The sequence below is a fragment of the Crassostrea angulata genome, chromosome 6, assembly GCF_025612915.1.
Source record: "Crassostrea angulata isolate pt1a10 chromosome 6, ASM2561291v2, whole genome shotgun sequence".
Lineage (NCBI taxonomy): Eukaryota > Metazoa > Mollusca > Bivalvia > Ostreida > Ostreidae > Magallana > Magallana angulata.
The window spans coordinates 14,611,857-14,634,914 of NC_069116.1; the positions used below are offsets into that span (position 1 = coordinate 14,611,857).

The following is a 23,058-nucleotide window of genomic DNA, read 5'->3' on the forward strand; positions in this document are numbered from 1 at the left end:
ATCGGGATCAACTTTATTGCACATGCGTGAAGCGGCGAAAACAAACCGATGTGTATGTACTCTTGAAACATAGCAGATACATTTCAACGAGAAAGATTCCCCAAAATGTCCCTACCACCAGAAAAAATTACAGAACTAAAGCAAATCATTCACTCTCAACTTAATCAGGTATGACAACTTGCATTTCAAACGTTTTGTTTGCGGCTGAAAATGTCTGTGGACATGCTGCAGCTTGTATTCCTACACATTTGTTCAACATAAAATTAGAATGTATGCATACTGCACAATAATTTCCGTAGGAGATATGTGTTGTTGCATATGGTTTTTATATGTAATCAAATTTTAATAAAGTTGACATTTCCTCCTTGTGAAACAATAGATCAGGGACGAGGGATTCCCTAAAACATCAATATAAACTATACATGATATACTTTTTGTTTTCCCTTGGACTGAAATGTCACACTGTCATTGGTTTAAACATAGAACGTGATTGCCTCATATATCTCTATATTTGTTCGGTGAGAAATAATATTAGGTAATTGGCCGTCATTGGCTGACGCTTCGCTTACTCATTTCGACATTTCATATTATTTATTTAATACATAAACCGAATGCCGTAAGTTCTTAAAGTATTTGGATTAGTTGCCCTTTGAAATTCTTAAAAATTAGAGTAGTGGCCCCTAGAATATTGACGTAACATTGTTTTGTTTGGAGCAGAACAAAATGGCAGCGTCAAAATTTGCTCAAATCTCTGCCGAGGAAAGGGAGAAAACATTTAAAATTGAATAGCAACAAAACATTGTAAGTAAACATGGGTGAAGCAAAGATTTTTAAAGAGCATTTGAAATGTGAGATTGAAAATTTTAAAGAGTTTTATAATAAATGAGTTAAATTGGACAAGATGTTTGGCATCTTGTACATGGCTTTCCGTAGATCATTGCTATTTGTGAATAAATATGTGGCTTGATAGTCCTTGGGAAAACAAAACACTTATTAGGGTAGTTACTGACTCACTACGGAAATATATTGGGTTGATCAATCTCATAGACTGCTCGGCTTCGCCTCGCCATCTATGAGATTAATCAACCCAGTATATTTCCGTAGTGAGTCAGTAACTAACCTAATAAGTAATAATGTTTGTCCCAAGAGAGTGTATGTGTTTGCCCCTGATACAATTGAGATATTGATTTAAATTTGCCCAGTCCATTGACCATATTTTCCATTCGCCTTATTTTCATGTTGAATATAAAAGGTTAACATTGATTTATCAAAAAGGTAATAAAATTTGATACTGGTGTGCAACCAGTTCTCACCAAGTACCATTTCTCGCTAGTACGTTGTGACGTCATTTTATCAACATATAAAATTATGTAAGAAAAATGACGTCACAATGTATTGGAGAGAATTGGTACTCAGTGAGAACTGGTTGCAAGCCAGTACAGTATTTACTTACCTATTTGATATTTTATAGAGACAGTGTGAACTTGATATTTAGCAAACAAGGTATTGGGCAAATATGATAACTAATATGGCAAACGGACTCTTTTGAACAGACTCATGCAAACCACACAGGGCAAAGACCAACTATGGTCTGAGCACATTTAATTGTATATATAATATCTAGTAGGTTTTAACTCAAGTTCTGACAACATAAGGTCAAGATCTAGTAAATGAAAGGTGCCTACAGGTTTATGAAATTCAAGATATAAATTCTTTTAATGATGCTTCATAACAATATCTTTGTTTCATCGGGTGTACCGGGGCTTTAATTTTTGGTAAACACGATGAAAAATCATGTTTTAAACAACTATTTTCTATGAAATATGAAGGATAAAAGTAACAAATCTTGGAGTTTTGTCCATTTTTGACTAATTAAATATATCTAGATTGCCTACAGTCTCTCCAAAAACGGCATTAAAAAAGCTCTTGACCTCCTCTTTAAAATGATGTCAAATTGAATATAGGTACCGGGATTACTTTTTTCGTGATTAAATAAAGAATGTCTTAATATTGTTTTATTTTCTACATTATTTCAGTAAAGCCGTAAAATATGGTAAAAGATTCATCAAATCAATTATGACGTCATAATGGTTCTAGCACCAAAAAGACACTCTGGAATCATTTACTAGATCTTGACCTTAATACAAGTACAAGGTTCCCATCCTAATACAAATAATTAATAATTGTAATGAAACATAATAAATCTGTAGAACAACTATATGATGTTGATTTCAATGATATCATACACAAAATGACAATTTTGATATCAACTCCAACCTGTAATAGTTTTGTTACATTTATGATGTTGATAATTGACGATATCGTACGCAATATGAGAATATAAATATTGTTTCTGATAAGGCCTAACAAAAAAATAGGTTTGTTTCCGCTTTCAGGCTGAAAAAAATAAGGGTCGGTAGGTAAGCCCTATTTTTTTTTTTTTTTCCTCTCCATCTGTTCAATTGTGCATATTAAACCATATTTCTATTAAACTGGGTAAGATAAAAAAAAAAAGAAGCCCAGAGGAAATTGTTTTGATGAACTTTTTCCCCCGCTGGTGGGAACATTTCTCGAGCTCAACTGGCACGACATGTTCTGCCATTTGTAAATAACGAACATCTACACAACACTGATGACATCTAAATAAGTTCTATAAGCATTTTTAACCGGGTTTTCCAACGGAAAAATCCGGTTATTAAAATGGTGAAAATGGCGGGCAGGTGGGCGGGCGGCTGCCAAAAGGGTACCCTCATTGTACGGATAACTCCTCCTACAGTTTTCAAGATAGGAAGTTGTTCTTTTGCAGATCAATTGTACATATATCAGAGGTGTGCATATTGCTAGGATTTTGATTTCCGATAATTAATGAAAAAAATACCAGCTTTTGAACTTAGTCATTTTTCGGCTAAAAATTGCATATAGGGTACCCTCATTGTACGGATAACTCCTCCTACAGTTTTCAAGATAGAAAGTTGTTCTTTTGCAGATCAATTGTACATATATCAGAGGTGTGCATATTGCTAGGATTTTGATTTCCAATAATTAATGAAAAAAATACCAGCTTTTGAACTTAGTCATTTTTCAGCTAAAAATTGCATATAGGGTACCCTCATTGTACGGATAACTCCTCCTACAGTTTTCAAGATAGAAAGTTGTTCTTTTGCAGATCAATTGTACATATATCAGAGGTGTGCATATTGCTAGGATTTTGATTTCCGATAATTAATGAAAAAAATACCAGCTTTTGAACTTATTCATTTTTCGGCAAAATGTTGCATATAGGGTACTCCATTTTACTGGATACGGGTTGACATGAATTATGGATACAGTTCACATAAAAGAAAACCCGGTTTGCTGTCACATTGACAGCTTTTCACTTGTTACGACTTAAATTTAGAGGACACAATAAATTTTTAAATCAGATAAAAACGAAATTTTAACAAAAAACAGATAAAAACAGAAATTTACAAAAAAATTAGAAATTTTTTTTGGGGTCGGCAGGTTTAAGTTAGGGTTGGTCGGGAAAGCGGAAACAAACCTATTTTTTTATACCTCCCGCAAACGAAGTTTGGGGGGTATATGGGAATCACCTTGTCCGTCCGTCCGTCCGTCCGTCTGTCTGTTCAATTCGTGTCTGGTCCATATCTTTCTTATGGAGAAACAATGGAAGTTCTTACTTCACACAAATATTGCTTATGACCTAAGGGTGTGTCATGACCTGACCTAAGGTCATTCGGGCAAGGTCAAGGTCACTGACAGAAAAAGTTCAAAATTCGTGTCCGGTCCATATCTTTCTTATGGAGAAACATTGGAAGTTCTTACTTCACACAAATATTGCTTATCACGTAAGGGTGTGTCATGACCTTGACCCAAGGTCATTTGGGCAAGGTCAAGGTCACTGGCAGAAAAAAATCAAAATTCGTGTCTGGTCCATATCTTTTTAATGGACAAATATTGGAAGTTCTTAATTCACATCAAGATTGCTTATAGTCTGAAGGTGTGTCATGACCTTGACCCAAGGTCAATTGAGGAAGTTCAAGGTCATTGTTTTAAAAAAAAAAAATCGGACTCAGTATACTTATAATTCAAAATGTTTATATTAAATGGCTGCTTGACATGTGGAATTTTGTTTGATTCGAGTCATGTTTGTTAACATAAGGATACAAATGTCCTCATGCATTAACAGTTAACTTGAACTAAAATGGAATTTAAAGAATAGAAATTGGTTTGTGTACTCATATTAGCATTAACAGTTTTATTAAAAAATAGAGCAGTTGTTATGTATATATAGAAAATGGACAGTGAAATATATTCATTCAATGTTTTCTATAATAGAAAAAATACATGAGTTATGATTTGTTTAGCGGGGGGGTATCAATTGTGAGCTTGCTCACAGTACCTCTAGTTTTGTTAGGCCTAATTTGTAAATGCTTATGTTGTAGAAAAATCAATATCGATATGATATTGTCAATCTTAACACCAAGGTAAGACAACTTCCCAAATAAGACCTCATGCAAAATAATGATGATAGAGTTTCAGTACATTGAAACAGGTATAGGTAGGGCTAACGGACCTAATATCATGATTGATCAGAGATGTTTAGTGTTTTTTTTATCTTTTTGAATTAATTTTGCAGATGGATATTCAAAACAGAATCCGAGACATATTGTCTGACACAATTCAACAGGATTTCATGGGGCAATCTGGTAAAGTGGGAGAAGAGGAGCTCCTGCACAAATTAAAACAGCAGGGATTGGTTGATGATATTCTCCACCAGCTACAGTTCAGAGGTCAACAAGGGGGAACAACTCCTGCCACACACTTCCTAGACAGAGATGACAAAGTCACACAGCTTCCAACAAAGAAAGGTATGGTTTTTTTCTTTAGAATTTGTTTATCAAAAATAACTTTAGTAATAAAGTTCAAGGCTATATTTTCAAGTTCATCAGTACTTTAATGAGTATGAAGAGAATACATGAATTATTTAGACATATTTATTTTCAAAAAAAATATTTCATGTGATTAATGCAAGTTAAATTTTATTTTCACAGTAAATATTGATCCAACAAGAAGATATGTGTATTTTCAAATCAAGGGAGGGAAGGCTTTCTTGGAGCACATTGATGAGAGTGACCCCATGCCTGGACAAGTGTCCTCCTTCTTTATGTTTCACATTTACTTCCGTGGTCAGCGGTTCAAATCCCGGCCCATTCCTTGTGCCTGTGAGCCTCAGATAGATGAAGGCTTCCTGTTGGAACTACACAAAGAGTCATCTGGTAAAGTATTTGTTTTCCAGATTGTTAATGTTTTTTAAAATTATTATTGGATATTTACTGATATCTATTTGCAATGTGAAGACAAACTACTGTTAGATATACTAGTACCCAGTAAATCTGTTTTTCTAATGACATGGACAAGAAATTAGATTCCAGCTTTTGTTCTCACTTTTAAATAGATATTTTATTTGTCAACAATACAGCGATAGAAGAGATATTAATTTGTGCTTTGTTCTGTAGGTGAAGCAGGCAAGATGGCTGATGCTAGCACCATGTTGTCCATTAGTGACCCCATCCACATTGTGCTGATCAAAACCGAGGCCTCAGGAGAAACAAGCCTGGTGTCCTCCAACTTCTTTGAGTGGAGAACGGTGCTGGCGTCTTCTGGGAACAGGATGTCCATGATGCTTGAGCTGAAAGGGACAGGTAGCAAACTTTTACGTACTGGCATTCAGTTTGATAAATAACAGGCTATTTAACAAAAATATAAAATAGATTTACAGAAAGCAAATTTTTAAGAAAAAACTGGTCAAATGAGATAATTTGAAAACATCTTTATTCCATAAGTGTGTATTTAAATACTTTTCTTGAATATTTTAAACCTTTGAAACATATACGTCTACACATTTACTTGTATTGACATAGGGAATGAAAGCAAGGTGCCATGTGGGGTTATTGAGATCATGATGGAACTCTTCCCCAAATCCACTAAAAACTTTGGACAAGATGTTGTTGCAGCCCAGATAAGCCTTGAGAAAAGCCGACAGGCAGAAAGAGAACGGCTTTTCTTGGTCTATGCAAAACAATGGTGGAAAGAATATCTCCAGATTAGGCCTGCTCATCAAGACAGACTTGTCAAAATATTTGCACAGGTAAAGTGATCAAACTTGTTAGATATTTATTCCAATGTCAGGATCTGTGGTTCTAACATGCTTTTATTGTACATATTGTTCTTATTTTCATGAACCATACTATGTATCCATTACTTAGTTTCAACTTTTCACTTATGAAAGGTGCTAATACAAGTATATGTATCTATACTCATTTTACATTAAGATATCCCTGTGATGTTGAGCAAAAATCAAAATTTTATGTTTTTGTTAACCACTGATGTCATTCGGTTTTGTTTTCTATAGGATGAGAACATGGTAAACAGACCAGTCAACTCATTTGTGAAGCCCCTGAGGGGAGGCAGGCTGCTGGACTCTGCGCGACACGCTGCTCGCTTTGTGAGTCTGATCCATCATGAGAAAGTCCAGTCCCTGGGGGGTGGCAGCAAAACCGAGCAATGGACCAATGCACATGCATTCCTCTGTAGAAACAAAGGGGTCAGTTGTTTTGCTTTTATAGAAGATGGAAATCTTACGCATAGCAAAATACATGTAGTTTGATTGTAAAGTATAGTAAATTAATGACAAGATCATATACCTGTGCTTTATGCAATGTCAAAATTCTTGTGAAAAACCTCAAATCTGAACAAAATCCACATATATAAAGGATTGTCACAATGAAATGCAAGTTACATTACATAGATTTAAAATACATGTATATGTCACCTGGCTTTCCTTTCACATTTTCTCTAAAAACTGAATGGCATTCAATTTTTACTGTTCACATAATATCATACATGTCTTCAAATGTTCAATTGTTGATCTCTCAGGACTGTGAGGATCACGCCATATTACTGTGCAGCCTTTTACTGGGCTTTGGCTTGGATGCCTACGTTTGTGTGGGGACAAAGTCTAAGGGAGCAGTACATGCGTGGGTGGTCACTATCAGTATCGAAGGAACCGTAGTCTTTTGGGAAAGTCTGAATGGACACAGGTATGTATGGTGTAGTCGAGAAATTTACATAGAAATGCTTTTTCAAATTTTTTCTAAGGCCTTTAATATCACTAATAATTATTTTAGCTTTAAAGATATATAATATACATGTATGTACTTGTTTTTAAATTTATACAGCGAGTTATCTTAATTACAGGTAAAGATATCCCTTTACAGCATCCACTATACCAATAGCATTTACTAGGATTCTGCTTTTATATGCTTTCATTTTCAATTTAAATATTTTACGTTTATCCTTAGGTATATTCATCTTCCAATTGATCCCAATGCTCCACCAATGGACAAACAGCATCGCCCTAAATACCCATACAAAACAATTGGATGTGTGTTCAACCATGTGTCGTTTTATGCCAATAACCAGGTATGGTGATTGCACAAGCAATCAATAAATTGTTCAAAATATTGCAACCAAACTACCAATAACAATCACTTAACTATACCATAGCTTGCATCTGTACAATCCATTCAATGATTTTATTTATTAATGTAACCCAAAAGTCTACTTAAAAATTACCTCTGTCAGCTTTAATGATTTTTTTAGAGTTACCATATTGTACAGTTTGACAAGTAAATGATTTATTTTGTGTTTTTCAGCCATCAGACTCAGTTGAGGTGTGCAAATTTAATCTGAAAAATGAGGCAGACTGGAAATCAATGTCCCAGGATGCTGTTCTGTCGGTGTGTGGACCAGGGGCGTCCCCCGCCTGGCCCTCCATGCCCCCTCTTTGTTGCTCCAGCCTGGACTCCGCCCTGGTCAGCAATGACCTGGAACAACAGCTGAGGGTCATGGTGTATGAACACAGAAGGGTTCGTAAACAATTTATATTTTCCACTCCTTGGTTTAGTGTAACCAGACTTCGGTTTAAGAAAGAGAACAGATATTGTTTACATAAAACATAATGATGCAGGTTAATGGTCAATATTTCTGCAACATAAAGCAAAATAAAGGGTTTTTACCGATATTCCAAAAAACCAAACCATTTTCAGTGACATACTTTGACATTTGACAGGACTTAAGAATAACATGTAAAATATTTCACCCTTGTTTGTAGGATTTGGGACTTACCACAAACTTTGATGATCAATTGAGTTATCTCTTAACACCAGCATTAGCAGCATATGAACTGGAAAGAGTCACAGGTATAGAATTTTGTTAGGAAGATGTAAACTATTTACCAGTCATGAAACCCAACTTTATTTTTTATACACTAAAGATCAACACTTAGAGATTTTTTTTTAACCTACCAGTATGTGCTTATTTGATATCATACTTTCATGTTTCTGTTACCTTCAGGAATCTCAGCTGGGAACGAGGAATTCCAAGACTCTATCAAACAGGCTGTACCAGATGGCCATACCTTTAAGGGATACCCTATTCAATTTTCTCACAGAAATGCCAAACGAGCCTTTGCTACATGCTTGAAGTAAATGTTTGTTAAGATTACCTGTATACTTAGGTGACCAAAGGATATGCCTCTTTTGTCTCTTTTTTGTCATCCTTCATTTGCCAATATAATACTTTTGAAATTTCCAACTTTCTCTGAAACTATTTGGTCAAATTGATTAAATGGCAATGTAGATTCTGTAAGAGAAAGGAATCACTAATAAAGACCCAAATCCCATAGAACTTGAATTTTGGATGAAAACTGAAAATTGTTGATGAAAATGAAAACAAATTTATGACTATGAAGACCTCTATGAAAATTATGATATTTTACATGTATAAAACAATAACTTTCGTAATTTTGATTGGGTGAAAGTACATCACATGAGATTTGTTCTTTTCTAATATCAATTTGAAAGCGATTCTGCAGAATATGATATCACAAAACCTGGCAGTACCAAAAAAATGTGTTATTGTATACAGTTTAAAACTGACTTTTAATTGGGGTGGGCTACATGCCAAAGGTAGCCATTACAGTAGTTCTACTGTATTTCTTCCTACCAGTACTTATTATATATTTAATGCGGTATTGGTTTCTGTTTGTAGATCTCCTGTTTGTGAGGAAATCATCAATTGCAGAGGAGACCATGTCCGTCTGGGTGTCAGAGTGAAAGTTTACCCATATCCTGAAAATGCTATTGCCACATGGATAATGTTTGCCTGCAAATATAAATCTGTGTTGTAGAATCACCCTCTGAAGAAGAGACTAATGGGTGTATCCTAGTTAAACATTTGTGTAAATAGTCAAATGTGTCTAAATCAGTGTGCAAGGGTAATTGCATGAAATGTTAGTTCAAATACTTCTGTTATAAGCACAGACTTATTATCAGTTTCATCTGTAAGAAATGCAATGTACTGGTACATGCGTTATGAGTTCATTACATTTATCTTTTTTAAGAATGATGAACTTGAACTTAGTTTTTATGTATCAGGTAATGTATGTACATGTAGTTCAGAATATTTTTAATTAGCATTAAGTGCCAATTTAAAGAAATCCAGCATTTCTTTGTGTGAATGATTTATAGAAATGAGAAATAAAATCAAGAATGATAGAACAAAATAGATACTGATTATTGAATGTTAACTCACATGTTAGACATATTTTAAGGACCAAGAGCTGTGGCTACATGTACCTTACTTTGGGCTCAGTTTGCATCAAAGTTACAATTAACTGCTTTTTTGAACAAGTTATTTTTTATGTTGTGGGGGTGTGTTGTTTTATATAGTACCGTATTATTGTAGGTACTTATAAACGGCAGTTGTTTTCTGTGATAATTGTTTTCCTTGGTTGCATAGTGCTAAAAGCTTATAAAGTTGTTAACATTTGCATTTATTTTATTGATTAGTTTATGACCAAATAGAGGTTGCTTTAATCACTGAAAAATTCTAGTATCTCAGACACATTTTGTATATATACATGTACATCTTTATATAAATATATGCTATATGACATACGTGAAGAAGGAAGACAAGTTTTGTTGTTTATTTGGCTCAATATTAAAATTATATTTCATCCAATACAGCCTTGTTTGCATTTGTAATGGCCATGTAAAGACCATCGTACAATATGCTATACATGTACTAGTATATAACCACTGTACTGTTAGACCTGTCACCTTGGTTTTGCGGTTTGAATGGGGGGGAGGGGGTTAAGTACATGTATTATTGTTATTATCTCCTTAAAAGACAGAAACAAAATATCAGTCTTGGACATGTATTTATAATTTCAATCTCATTTTAGGATACATGAAATATTCTACATTTACATTTTTAGACCAGCATTACCCTTGTTGGCATTGATCTTTTTGGTCATGCTTTATCTGCTAACACCAGTAATTTTTGCAAAGACTGATATTTTATCTATCAAGAGAGGGAGTACTGTTATATGTCACTGGATTAACAAGTGTGTGACTGTCAGTCAATATATCACTATATGTCACTCATTAGCTCAATTATTAAAGGGCTGGCGGGATATGCCAGAGGTCCTGGGTTAGAGTCCTGGTTAAGACTTTTCACCACCTTTTACACAAAAATAATTGCCCCCTTTGTATTCATAAGAATGTTTAATCAGGGGTAAAATAGCTCTCTCTTACTTCCAAAGTCATTGTTGCCCAACACCATGTACTGGTGTTGTGGCATGAACTTCCACCCTAAATTATTTCCTACCAAAAAGATAAAACGGAGTGAATGTCCAGGTAAGATTTTTTCTCATAGGGAGAAAGCACCCTAACACATGATTTGAATTGATTTCCCCTTTTGCACAAAGCAGGTGTGCAAGTTCCCCCTTGGTGAAGAAAGATTTGGTATAGAATTGCTCCCATTCCATTTCATCAAATGGAATCATCTAAGTAGTAGTTACCCCATATAATATTGTTGGTTATGTGCAGATACCCAATGGGCGTGGTCATAATGACACTCGAAAGCATAGCTTCCGAGTGTCGTTATGACCAAAATGACACTCGGAAGCATAGCTTCCGAGTGTCGTTATGACCACGCCCATCAGGTATCTGCACATAATCAACAATATTATATGGGGTAAGTTACTTGTACCATAGTTTACGATTATTCATTGTATCTTATTATTATAGTAATATTGCGAGTGCACTTGCCTCTAAACAATACGGTGCCAATGCGCTGGTCTTTATATATATGTACAATGTACTTCGTGAATTTCAAAAATGACTTTCTATCCCCGACAAAGATTAATTATTCTTCATTTTTTTTAAAAATTCATAGTTATAATGACTAGATTGACTTCTCATTGTTATATTTTTATTTCATATTCATTCATTTTCCGACTTATAGTATTGATATTTGCTTCAAAGAATTAAATTTATTAACATAATTTCATATGTACGAACCCTAAATTGTGCAATGCTTCTGTTTAAACAGTTGAAATTAAATTGATGAAGGTAGTAAGTTTTTCAAAATCTAATTTGATACTCTGTATCAATGTATGTTTTTTAAAAGTGGCTTAAAAATCATGTACATATATATTTTGAACAAAATCAATCAATAAGCAAAAAAAATATTATTTGAGAAATGCATGTCGCGAAACCGTTAATGGTTAATGTCAAATTCAATTGGCTACCGCTATTCACTCTGTCCACAAAACAAGTTTTCTATTCAAACGCCCTCCTATCACGTGATTGACTTTCTATAAATCCTTTAAACATGATACCCCTATTTCATTTAACACGCGTTTCTCTACTTGTCCGCACACATGGAATATTAAAATAGAGTCTTTCTGACAAAGCCATTGCCGATATTGTTTTGTTTCGTGCTAAAAATGAGATTTATTCGACGATCAAAGTTAGTCGAGTCATTTATCCATGTTGAGTTTTTGGCAATTTTGATTTGGAGGAACCTCTTACTGTGGAGTATTATGGACGCGCTATAAACAACTTTTGTAGTAGTTGGGGCTATATGGACCGTGGATATCGGCCTGGGCAGCTCAGTGGAAGAGCTCCTGACTAGAGTTGCAGGGGTCCCGGGTTCGATTCCCAGTCCAGCCATATGTTTTCATTGTATTCATTTACTCATTCCTCTTTTCCTACTACAGATGGTGCCGTGGCCTTCCTTGTTCAGGCATATATATGTAATTAATAAGCCCTGACAAGGTGAACTTGTGTTGGGTCTTCGGGGTCGAAGACTATTTAAGGAGGGAGGAATGTAGTAGTTTGGGCTATATGGACCGTGGATATCGGCCTGGGTAGCTCAGTGGTAGAGCTCCTGACTAGAGTTGCAGGGGTCCCGGGTTCGATTCCCGGTCCAGCCATATGTTTTCATTGTATTTATTTACTCATTCCTCCTTTCCTACTACACTTTGTTGATGTTGTTTTTACTCGAGATAGTGGGCGGAGTTTAAAAAAAGTGTGGGGTATGTACATATAACCCACACTTTTAACAATAGAAAACTCTCCAAGCTATGGTACAAGAATTCCTGTCTATCCTTTCCATAAAGATGTGATTTGTAAAACATATTAAAACAAAAATTTATTTGGTAATATTTCATATAAATATATACATGTAAACAACTTTCAATTGTTCTTTTCTCAGATAGTATAAAACTAGTTACTGACATTGTGAAAGACTGAAGCATTTTTTGTTTTTTGAAAGGTTCAGCCTCTCAGAAATAATACATTTTTTTCTTTCTACTGTTGTTGTACTTCATAAACTTCAATTTTACAATGAGATTCTATGTAAGAGCTCACAAAAAACTTTTTTCTACATTTATCAAAACATAAAGCATATGGTTGCTTGATTTCATTCAAGACGGGAAGGATACTTTTGACGAAATGTCCATCTTTGGAAATCATGACAATGCAGCCTCCTTTTGAGTTGCACACATAAATATTATCATGATAATCTACTCCAATGCCTCTTGCACCTTTTCGTGCAATTCCTGTTTGAGTTCCGGCACACTGGAAAAATTCCTCTTCAGATGACACATCCTCACATACAACTGAATTGGCTTTAGAGTAAATTATTTTTTTTTCATCACGAGAAAGTGCAAAATATCCAAAGCCACAATTGCTACCATTTAAAGTTTTTAATATCCTTCCATTGTTCCTATCAATCATTTTAACACACCAAGGATTTCCTATGTGAGCAAATATGTAATCCTTTGAAAATGCAATTTGATAGAATTCCATATTTTTTGTTTGGAAATCTCTCTCATATTTAAAATGTGGAGAGACTGAAAATTCAGAGATGGTGTGATCCATAGAAACAAATGCCTTTTCATCCGCATTGGTTGTGCATATTCCTCTGATAGCACTAGATTTTTTAGAATAAATGACCTTTGTGGTTCCAGAGGAGGATATCTCTTTTATCGAGGAGTTGTGCTTGTCAACAATGATGAGTGACCCATTTTCCAAAAACATGCCATTGGTAACCCATGGAATATTTTCATCTCCATGACATTTGACACAATATGATGTTACATAATTTGCAACCACTTGTGTACATTCTGGGTTTTTAATCTGCAATGTATTGGCTTGAGGAGAATTCATTTTTGTCTGATATAATTCAATATCCTTCCTCAAACCAGGAACAAGATCAATATTTTCTTTTTTAATTACCTGAACATTGCCAATATCTTCAATGTCCAAAAGATTTTTCAAAATTGAATTTTCTTTCCATTGATAAGTTGTATCACCATGACATTTTCCATCCTCATCCAAGTCATGGAGATATTTCATTACATCTGTCTTGACCATTTCCTCGGTGAGAAATTTATCTACAGGGGAGCCTTTTTTATCAACTTGGGCAAGCATCATCTCATGCTTCTCCAGAATCTCAACAAACTTTTCAAGACATCTCTGTTTGTTTTGAACACAAGATATTTCATAGTCATGCACCATCTCAAAATTTTTCAGAAACTTGTCATGAAGTTCATCAAGCTTGCTTTTAAAGTCTATTATGAAATTGATAACTTTTTCCTGTATGTTCGTCCTACTGTTTTCCAGATGCTGCAAGTTCTTGATTGTGTTTTGAAGTTCAGAATCCGTCTTCTTTTTAATTGACCTAAAAATGTGACTAAAACACCCCTCCACATTATCTGCAACTTCATCAATTGATTTCACATGCTCACATGCACAATGAAATGAATCATAACATTTACTGCAAGCTAATTCTTTATGATCCGCACAATAATATTTTAGTTCACTGTGTTCATGAATTGAGCAATGCTTAATGTCAAATGAAACACACCATTTCTCTTTGGAAATATATGCGACATTGTGATCAACATACTGCGGAATGCGCCTGTGAAGATATGTGTAGCATGATTCACAAAGTCTGTCATCACAGTTGCTGCAGTAAAACACTGCTCTTTTTCTTTCACTAACGCGTTTGCATGGCTCACACAATACACTTTGAACATTGTCTGGATTATTTTGATCACCCTGTAGGGAAACCAAAATATAATTCAACGGTAATTCATTAACCCAGTCTTCGGGTGTCTTAATATGTTCTGAGGCAACAGCTTTTCTGCGACAAACCGGGCACTCAATAAAGTGAGCAAAATTCTCACCATCAGTTGATTTTCTCACATTAAATTTTTCGATATAAGATTGTATACATTGTTTACAAAACGTGTGAAGACATGGTAAAGATTTCGGGATCCTATATCTCTCTAAGCAGATCGGACAATCAAATAACGTCCCGGTTACATTTTCATTTTTCTCAGTGTTCATCGTTTTACTTTCATTTTGGGCGGAACCGGAAATAAGATCTTTTGTTTTAGAAACCAGTAGAGAGATCTTTTGATCTTATAGGACATTATTTTGTCAAAATACTGTTATAAATATTATCAAAAGAGAATAGATTGAATATTAACATAAAGTATGTTTAATTCTTAAGCATATATAACATTCTCATAATTTTATGACAGATACAATTCCATATTTATTCAATATTTAAAAAAAAAACTCTTTTATCTTTTCATTTAATTTCAAAACTGTTATACATTTTTTTGATATCTTCAGATGTAAAATTTGTTCCTTTTTATTTTATTGATTGTAAATAAGGACTTTATGACGAATGTGCAGAATTTTCTGTCTGTTTTATTATTGTTCTCTCCCTTTCAAAATTTTCGTCAATTAGTTAGTTCTTTCATCCGGGCACTTTATTTAGAGCGGTTTTCAAGGTAAGTTCAAAACATTGAACATGTTTCCAAAAAGTATTTCTTATGATCTGAAAATATTTTAGCTAAATTGGATATTTTCATGGTCAAGTGTTCATATTTGTAAAATAAGAACTTTCTTTAACTCTTTCATCACGCCATAAACTGTCCAGATTTCATTTTCTTATTTCCGCAAGATTTAAATTTTGATTTAGAGCCAAATTATATGTTATTTCAACACTCGACTTTCTTTTATCTTCACTTTCACAATAAAACATTGCTTTTCAATACCATCCACTTAATATTCCTGTCTGAAGTAACTGTGAGGCCATGAATCAATTGCCCCAAAACTTTTAAAATCACAAAGTCTCAGAAAGAACCACAAATTGATGAGTAATCTTTACATGCATTGTTTACAGAACAGTTCAAAGTTGAAATCTATCACTGCACTGAAGTGCGATCTTGTATACATGCTGAAAAAACACACATTTCAGAAAAACGTATGACAGAAAAAGCTAATCTGAATAGCTTTATTAAGCTGTATAGCTTTTTCAAGCTACATAGCTAAATCAAGAGATTGTGCCGGACCTGTTAAATAACATTGACTCAAGATGGCCATCTTTCCGATCTGTTCCCTATATTTTAGTCAGTCCCCATATTAACATTATTTTGTATCACCATATACCATTGTTCTATACCAAAACGTCTTTTTTTCTAATAATATGTGAATTTATATCCTACCCAAAGTTTTGTTCAATATAAATGGGACAAAAAATGTTACTTTTACTCATATTTAGTTCTCTTACAGAACAAAATTGTAAATGTTGTCAGTACAAAGGAAATCATCTGTATTCATATTCATTGTACATTGTGGAATGTATATTTGTTCTCCCCTAAAATGTGTTTGCTATTGATGCCGTTCACCCTCTGTTTGGTGTTCGGCCTAAAATTTGCTCCCCAAACATCTGGTAAGCAGGTAAATAAGGCGAACAGACCCAATACTTACATTTTGAGAGAGAAAAATGTATGGTATGATTTGGCCATTTGAACACAAAATGTTTATTACATAAAATGGTTTAAATTTGATATGAAATGTCCATAACCCCTGCTTTAATTTTACTTTGTAGAATTAATATTACAAAATTTCCCCAGGCACAATATTTTGATGACAAACAGAAATTGTTTGTCAGAAGTTCTGTTAATCTCAATTGTTATATTTCAAAATTAAATTTCACTATTAAATCATTTAGGATTTACACCAAACTGGGTGTTTTAAATATTTTGTACTGGTATATACTCGCAGTAAGGTAGAAAACTAACTTTCTTTTTACCATTGCATTAAGATGGAGCCTAAACGGGTTTTGGCTGAGGTTACCAATAAAAACCTGGAGAATCCCAAGGAAGCAGTCAAAGAATCTCATAAAGAACAAACCAAGCAGTAAGTCATTAATCCTCACAAATAAACATCAACCCTTTTGTCAGAACTATGGAGAAAATTTTGACACATCACCAGAAAATTTTGTGCAAACTTTTTTTCTTTCACATTTCAGGGAAAGAGCCAAGTGGTCATTAGATAGTTTTGACATTGGGAAACCTCTAGGAAAGGGAAAATTTGGCACAGTCTATTTGGCTAGAGAAAAGTCAACCAAATTTATTGTTGCTTTAAAGGTGAGGTTATTGTTAAGAAAATCATTCTTTTGGTAAGGATATTTTTTCAGATTTATTGCCATTGGTATTTTACATTTGATCTCGATGATTGCAGGTTCTATTTAAGTCACAGTTACAGAAGGCTGGTGTGGAGCATCAACTTCGCAGAGAAATTGAAATTCAGTCTCATTTAAGGTAGTTAAAATTATAATAGGACAATTATGGAGTTTTTTAAAAGTTTGAATTGATTAATGATATGGACTAACAAGTACCAGTATTGATAGATTGCATTGTAAAATCCATGAGTATTCCTGCGATAGATGAATTATATGTTCTAGTATATTCGTAACAAAATGGATTCAAAGAAACAAAATTTGATCTCCAGGCATCCCAATATACTACGTCTGTATGGCTACTTCCATGACAAGTCTAGGGTGTATCTGATCCTGGAATATGCACCCAAAGGAGAATTGTACAAAGAATTACAGAAACAGGGACGCTTTGATGAAAAGCGCGCTGCTACTGTAAGTATGTTAAAAGAAAAAAAACAATTCTTTTATTGGAAGAGTATGGACCAAACAAGGCTTGCAGTTGAATTCCATAATTCACTAGTGGATTGAAATAAAGGAAATGTTATCTTGTATTGTGATGCACATAGAGATATGTTCATAGTATAAACTGAAGAAAAATTGTCAATTTCTTATAAATATATTATTATTATGATAGATTCATTCATTCATTGTATATGTATCATTTGATGTAGCACATGCTGCAAATGTTCAAAGCCATGTCATACTGCCACGAGAAGAAAGTCATTCACAGAGACATCAAACCAGAAAACCTGTTGATGGGGCTGACAGGGGAACTCAAAATAGCTGACTTTGGCTGGTCCGTGCATGCTCCCTCATCCAGGTGAGTACCAGGTTTATTTCATATTCGATTTCAAGTTACCGTATTTTTCCGAAGATTAGTCGGTATTTTTTCTCTGAAGCAGAGCACCCGAATTATCGTCGAAATCAACTTGTCTTAGGCTTGAGGTCAGAAAATTGTTAAATATAGCATTAAAAGTCTTGGTTTTAATCATCTTTAGTTGGCTGTGTGATTGTAAATTACCTTATTGAATTCATTGTTCATCTTTATTAATTATTATGTTCACTCATTTGTTAACACTAGTATACATAATAATAACGGTAATTTAAAAAATGGTACATGTCTTTAATCAAGTAAAAGTTTACTGGTCTGTTTATATATATCCGTCACATGACATGGTTCTATATATCACTAGTGGGAAGATAACATTGCGCAGTAAAATTAAAACCAAATTTGAATGGAAAAAATTATTGCAGTTAGGGAATGTTTTTAATTTGAATTATTTCATTAGTAAAGAGTTGTTAGAAGAAAGTATCAATAAGAAATATTTTGTAGTCAAATTCAATCTTAAAATACGTAATCGGCAATTTTCAATACTATTGTTTATACAATAGGCTGACCCTGGTTGTGTGAATACTAAAGTAATCATTCCCTAAGGTTGAGATCCATACGGCGTGTTCACTCCCTGTGTATTTAAAGAGTACCATTATAGTGATTATAGTTCATTGATTAATTATTGTCCAATTCTTTGATTGTTTTTTAATGAAAATTTTAGGAAACGTATGTCGTATATCGACATTATCAAGTCGTACAAAATATCGATCTATTTCTAACGGTGTCTGTGTAAAACAATAGCGTGTAATTGCATTACTGGATAAAGGTAAACAATTTCATATAGTCATAGTAATTGCTGCATTCTGCACTTGAGATCCCCCTTTGAAGTCCGACACGAGACAGGTGCATGCTACTGACACCGGAAATTGTTAAACAAACAATGATCACACCCCAAGTCATCAGGTGGCTGGTTACATAATGATGAATACACTGGCTATGGTCAGAGTGGATATTTATTTTAATACATAGGAATAAAATATTTCTGACAAAGTAAGGTTAGTTTACTCTCATACAACTTGCATAACACGCGATATCTGGAATTGTATACAATGCAAGCGACTTTATAGATGTTACCGGTATTTGAAAATACGATGTATAAGTATAAAGTGTAATTGTTTAAATGTTAATCATTAATAATGATTGGTAGCAATATCGGGGACATCCTGGCATCATACACTAATAATGTTGCTTGCAGTTTGATACGCCATTTTAAAGCGATAAGTTTGACGTGTCGTCTAAATCTATGTATCATAGGATTTTTTTTTAATTTGGGCTAAAAATGAGCAATTCAACTAGTCCACATAGACGATTCGTACGAAAAATAAGGTATTTCAGTCAATTTTATGTTTTCACGATAACTGGAGAACAAATTAATATTGTTTTTGTTATAAAGACAATTAATGATGTTTTTAAAGTTATTGATTTGTTGTCATATTTATATTTTGTACATGTATATGCATGTATAAGAGTAGTACTGCAGTTAATCTTTCAATAGTATTTGAGAGTTCTTTTCCCTATTAAATATCAGAAGGATATCAACACTCAGTATATGACCTTCATTATTCCCTTGTCGAAAGTGGTTTAAAACCTCATTTCAGGTTTTACAATAGGAAAAGAACATTTTTTCTTAACACTTTATCATTTCATTTAAAGACGTACCACACTTTGTGGGACCCTGGACTACCTTCCTCCGGAGATGATTGAGGGACAGCTTCATGATGAGCGTGTGGACCACTGGAGTTTGGGGATCCTCATGTACGAGTTCCTGGTTGGAAAGCCTCCCTTTGAGGCAGAGACAAACACAGATACTTACAGAAGAATAACAAAAGTTGATTTGCATTTCCCTCCCTTTGTATCTGAAGGGGCCAGGGATCTTATATCAAAAGTAAGTGGAATTCATATGGAAATTTTTACTTGAATATATTTTATGATCAGAAATCTCCTTGCAAAACGTGTTGCAGAGGTTGTACATCATTGCTTACTTAAATTATTTGTACAAATTAACAGTAGAACACTGTAAAAAATTGAGTTTACAAAACACTTTTTTTTAGAATTCCCAGCTAAAAGGGAATTCACTGTTTGGCAGTGCTCTTGTTGATTGATCTTAACAAGTTATGGGCAATTCTTAAAAAAAGAAGCAATATTGAGGGTTGATATATTAAATAATTGATATTGCAATTTTGTTACAGCTATTGCGTCACAATCCTAAACACAGAATCGACTTGAAGGACGCCATGGAGCACCCCTGGATCAGAGAGAACAGCCATATTCCTACCACCACCAGCGGCCGGACAGAGAGCAAGTCCTCTACCTCTTCTACTTCCTGAGAGGCCTTATTTCTCAAAGGGGTCTGCAATATTTCTGTGTGATTGTCATCAAAAGGGGATTCAGTCTTCAGACACACAAATTGTCTGCATCAATCAATAATCTTTCAGGAAATCAGTGCTGTTTATTAAGTACTCTTGACCAATTTGTAATTAAACTTTTTTCATTCTTTTCATTGATGTATTGGATCAAAATTCAGTGCTAGGTTGACATCAGATATGTGATATTTATGAATGTGTTCTTTATACTCACTTATCACCTGGAAATGTGGATCATGGTTTTTTATTTTCTTCATTTTTACCTGATGTGCACTGTATTGGGAAGGTGTGTATTGCCAAAAAAAGTTGTACTCCAGGCTTCATTCTTTAGTTTATGTTGATTGAAATTTATGTTGTTGTTTTTTTTTTTTGATATGTAAATTAATAGAGTTGTTTCACTTGAAAACTCTTCCAAGTCATCTTGAAACAAGAGATGATATATTGATACATAAATGATTGAGTGGAATGGGTTTTCTAGAGCAAAGCTCATTAATCATTTGAAATATTTTTCAACGTGACCTAGAGCTGTTATAAAACATTTGTCAATCAAGAATCGGGTTTCGAGAGTGCCTGTACATGTATGTACATCTTGAATAGATGGTTGGTTTGAATGATTGCAATGTTGCCTTACTTTAAGTAGGACTGGTAGAGGACTAATGATTGAAAATATTTTTAATTCCAAAATCTCTTGATATATTTTCTATTGTGTTAGGTCATTTTAGCCAAGCTGTATGATTTGTCAATAGCTTACATATGTATGTTGAATGCAGAATATGCTAAATACAGAACAAATTTTATATTGAAAACACTCTGAGTTTGAAACAATCTTTAGAAAACCCTGTAAGTAAATCTTTCTCTGTGTTTTTATCTTGGCCATTATGTTGAAATATCTTTATGCAGATAGTGTACAGATTTGAATTGAATGACATCAGTTTTAGACGTGACAGGTGGAAGGAAAAGTTGTGTTGAATTGTCAGAACCTGCGATGATTGTTGATTTGTTTTTGTAAATTAACACCAACTGCAAAACCTGTTTCTTCGTTTTCCAAATTCTATTTTAATGTGAGAATTGATTTCTGAGAATTTTCTGTGAAAGATTAAGAATGCTTTAGTACATGGGATTGTCATTCACTAGCTTCTGTCATTCACTCATATATACACTGTGTAGAATCTGCTGTTACTATCGTTGTTATTTTGTAGCAGAATTCAGTTGATGTAAAATTTAAGGTATATTTTTGAAATGTTGTTTCCTCAATTGAATTATATGATGAGTTGTTCTCTAAAGGTTACACAAGGGTCATCAAAGTGATCCAAGGGGTCGCCAGCGATACAATACCTGTATGTATGACTGATTCACCTTAAACCTTCCCTTTAACCTTGGGTATATGCAAAATTGAAATAATGTTCTGTTGGCAAAAATATTTACATAAGAAAAAATGAGAAATGAATGTGTATCGACCGGTAAAAGTCAGTCTATAGATTTTGTTTCTATTTTCACTCTATGTTGCTCTACATTGGAAGGGATACTAGCTATTCATATTTAAATCTTGTGAAACTATGTAGCTTGTCAACAGACAACCTCTTTGAACATTCATTACATCTGTGTAGAATTACAAAATCATGGTTGATTTTATTATCCAATAAATTATTTGTATTAAACAATTCTGTATTTTATATTTATAAATGCTATCACACTAAAAGAGTATGATGAATTGCATACTAATGAAAGTTGACAACTATTGTCAAAATATTATTGTACTATTGCACAAATGGTGACTGGCTGACGCTTGTTTTCAAATCTTGATAATGTTATCGTTACTAAGTCTCTGCACAAATGGTTTCAGCACTGCTCATTAATTATGAAAAGATAGGGGAATATTCTTTTAGTACTTTGTTTTCTAAAACTTGTATAAGGAGTGCAGTATGAAATATCCATAGCTCCCACGGTATATGCATATAGCTGTAGATATTGGTTTTTAAGTGATACTTGTGATGTTTAAGTAACAATATAGTTTCAATTATTTTAATCCGAAAATAGATAAATAACTTTGGCTATCTTGACAGGTTATGAAAACAAACACACTTGGGCAGATAATTCCATCAAGAAAGGTGCTGTAAAACAAATCGTTTTCTTTATTATTGTGATTCAATTGTTCTGAAACTTGTCTGGCACATAAAGTTAGTGTCGAGTATGGTGTGAAAGTAATTCAGTTCCAGCCGTACATTTTTAACGTCTAATAGACGATGTAAATTTCAATTGACCATGGAAAAAAACCGCGAATGAGACTTTTATAAAGTAAATACATACTATAAGGTCTAAGTTTCTTAATATTTAAAGTAGTACCGTATATGAGTACAATAGTACCTGTGTGAAGTACGTGTTATACATGTGAAACATTTTTTTATACTGTGAAAAACGAGAAGTACATGCAATACCTGCGAAGTATTATTGATACTGTGAAAGATTAATGATCCTCTAGGATTTTCATTCAGCTAATCTGCCGGGATTTCATTCATTAAAAACCTGTTTTCAAAAACTTAGGTGGGTTTTTTTTTGTCATGAAAGAAGATACTATTTTTCAGAATGCTGAAATTGTATTTTCTCAAATTCCAATAAATTTAGATGCTTTTCTTTTAATGGGGAACTGCAAATTCATATTGTTCTAGATGTGGAATGTAGATATTTAAGAATCAGGAAAATAAAGAATAAAAGAAAAATAAAGAATAATATGTTAAAATTATTTTTTCAGGTTTTGAAACGATACCTACAAAAATTCATCATATTTCTCTGTCATTTTTAAAGCGCTAAGCATAGCTCAGCGCTTTATTGTCGTTAGACTTCTATTTCCGGTGCAAGGAATAACTGCCCTCT

At 33.8% G+C, this 23,058-nt stretch overlaps 3 protein-coding genes across 4 annotated transcripts; 2 read left to right on the forward strand and 1 right to left on the reverse strand.

Annotated features, from left to right (window-relative positions):
- Window positions 1–13: 13 nt before the first annotated feature.
- Window positions 14–10,083, forward strand: LOC128187725 (centrosomal protein of 76 kDa-like). Its single transcript, XM_052858235.1, has 12 exons — window positions 14–168; window positions 4,637–4,868; window positions 5,052–5,276; window positions 5,517–5,702; window positions 5,922–6,148; window positions 6,413–6,604; window positions 6,937–7,100; window positions 7,362–7,482; window positions 7,716–7,928; window positions 8,174–8,261; window positions 8,416–8,545; window positions 9,112–10,083. The coding sequence occupies exons 1-12, from the start codon at window positions 106–108 to the stop codon at window positions 9,248–9,250; spliced, it is 1,980 nt and encodes a 659-aa protein (XP_052714195.1). The 5' UTR covers window positions 14–105; the 3' UTR covers window positions 9,251–10,083.
- Window positions 10,084–10,652: 569 nt separating this feature from the next.
- LOC128187727 (aurora kinase A-like) lies at window positions 10,653–21,848 on the forward strand. Of its 2 annotated transcripts, none has more exons than XM_052858237.1 (8): window positions 10,653–10,760; window positions 16,537–16,631; window positions 16,744–16,861; window positions 16,956–17,035; window positions 17,226–17,364; window positions 17,604–17,752; window positions 19,478–19,709; window positions 20,014–21,848. In XM_052858237.1, the coding sequence occupies exons 2-8, from the start codon at window positions 16,537–16,539 to the stop codon at window positions 20,149–20,151; spliced, it is 951 nt and encodes a 316-aa protein (XP_052714197.1). In that variant the 5' UTR covers window positions 10,653–10,760; the 3' UTR covers window positions 20,152–21,848. The 2 variants fall into 2 exon arrangements, with proteins under 2 accessions (XP_052714197.1, XP_052714196.1); XM_052858236.1 differs by lacking the exon at window positions 10,653–10,760 and adding an exon at window positions 15,171–15,217.
- LOC128187724 (uncharacterized) lies at window positions 12,545–14,863 on the reverse strand. Its single transcript, XM_052858234.1, has one exon. The coding sequence runs from the start codon at window positions 14,763–14,765 to the stop codon at window positions 12,720–12,722; it is 2,046 nt and encodes a 681-aa protein (XP_052714194.1). The 5' UTR covers window positions 14,766–14,863; the 3' UTR covers window positions 12,545–12,719.
- Window positions 21,849–23,058: the final 1,210 nt, after the last annotated feature.

Excerpts from the sequence above, each read along its gene's own strand:
- LOC128187724 (XM_052858234.1), bottom strand. The coding sequence starts at position 14,765 with ATGAACACTGAGAAAAATGAAAATGTAACCGGGACGTTATTTGATTGT.
- LOC128187725 (XM_052858235.1), top strand. The coding sequence starts at position 106 with ATGTCCCTACCACCAGAAAAAATTACAGAACTAAAGCAAATCATTCAC. Across the intron at positions 169-4,636 it reads TTCACTCTCAACTTAATCAG|ATGGATATTCAAAACAGAAT; the intron begins GTATGACAACTT and ends TTAATTTTGCAG. Across the intron at positions 5,277-5,516 it reads ACTACACAAAGAGTCATCTG|GTGAAGCAGGCAAGATGGCT; the intron begins GTAAAGTATTTG and ends TTTGTTCTGTAG.
- LOC128187727 (XM_052858237.1), top strand. The coding sequence starts at position 16,537 with ATGGAGCCTAAACGGGTTTTGGCTGAGGTTACCAATAAAAACCTGGAG. Across the intron at positions 17,365-17,603 it reads ATGAAAAGCGCGCTGCTACT|CACATGCTGCAAATGTTCAA; the intron begins GTAAGTATGTTA and ends CATTTGATGTAG. Across the intron at positions 19,710-20,013 it reads CCAGGGATCTTATATCAAAA|CTATTGCGTCACAATCCTAA; the intron begins GTAAGTGGAATT and ends ATTTTGTTACAG.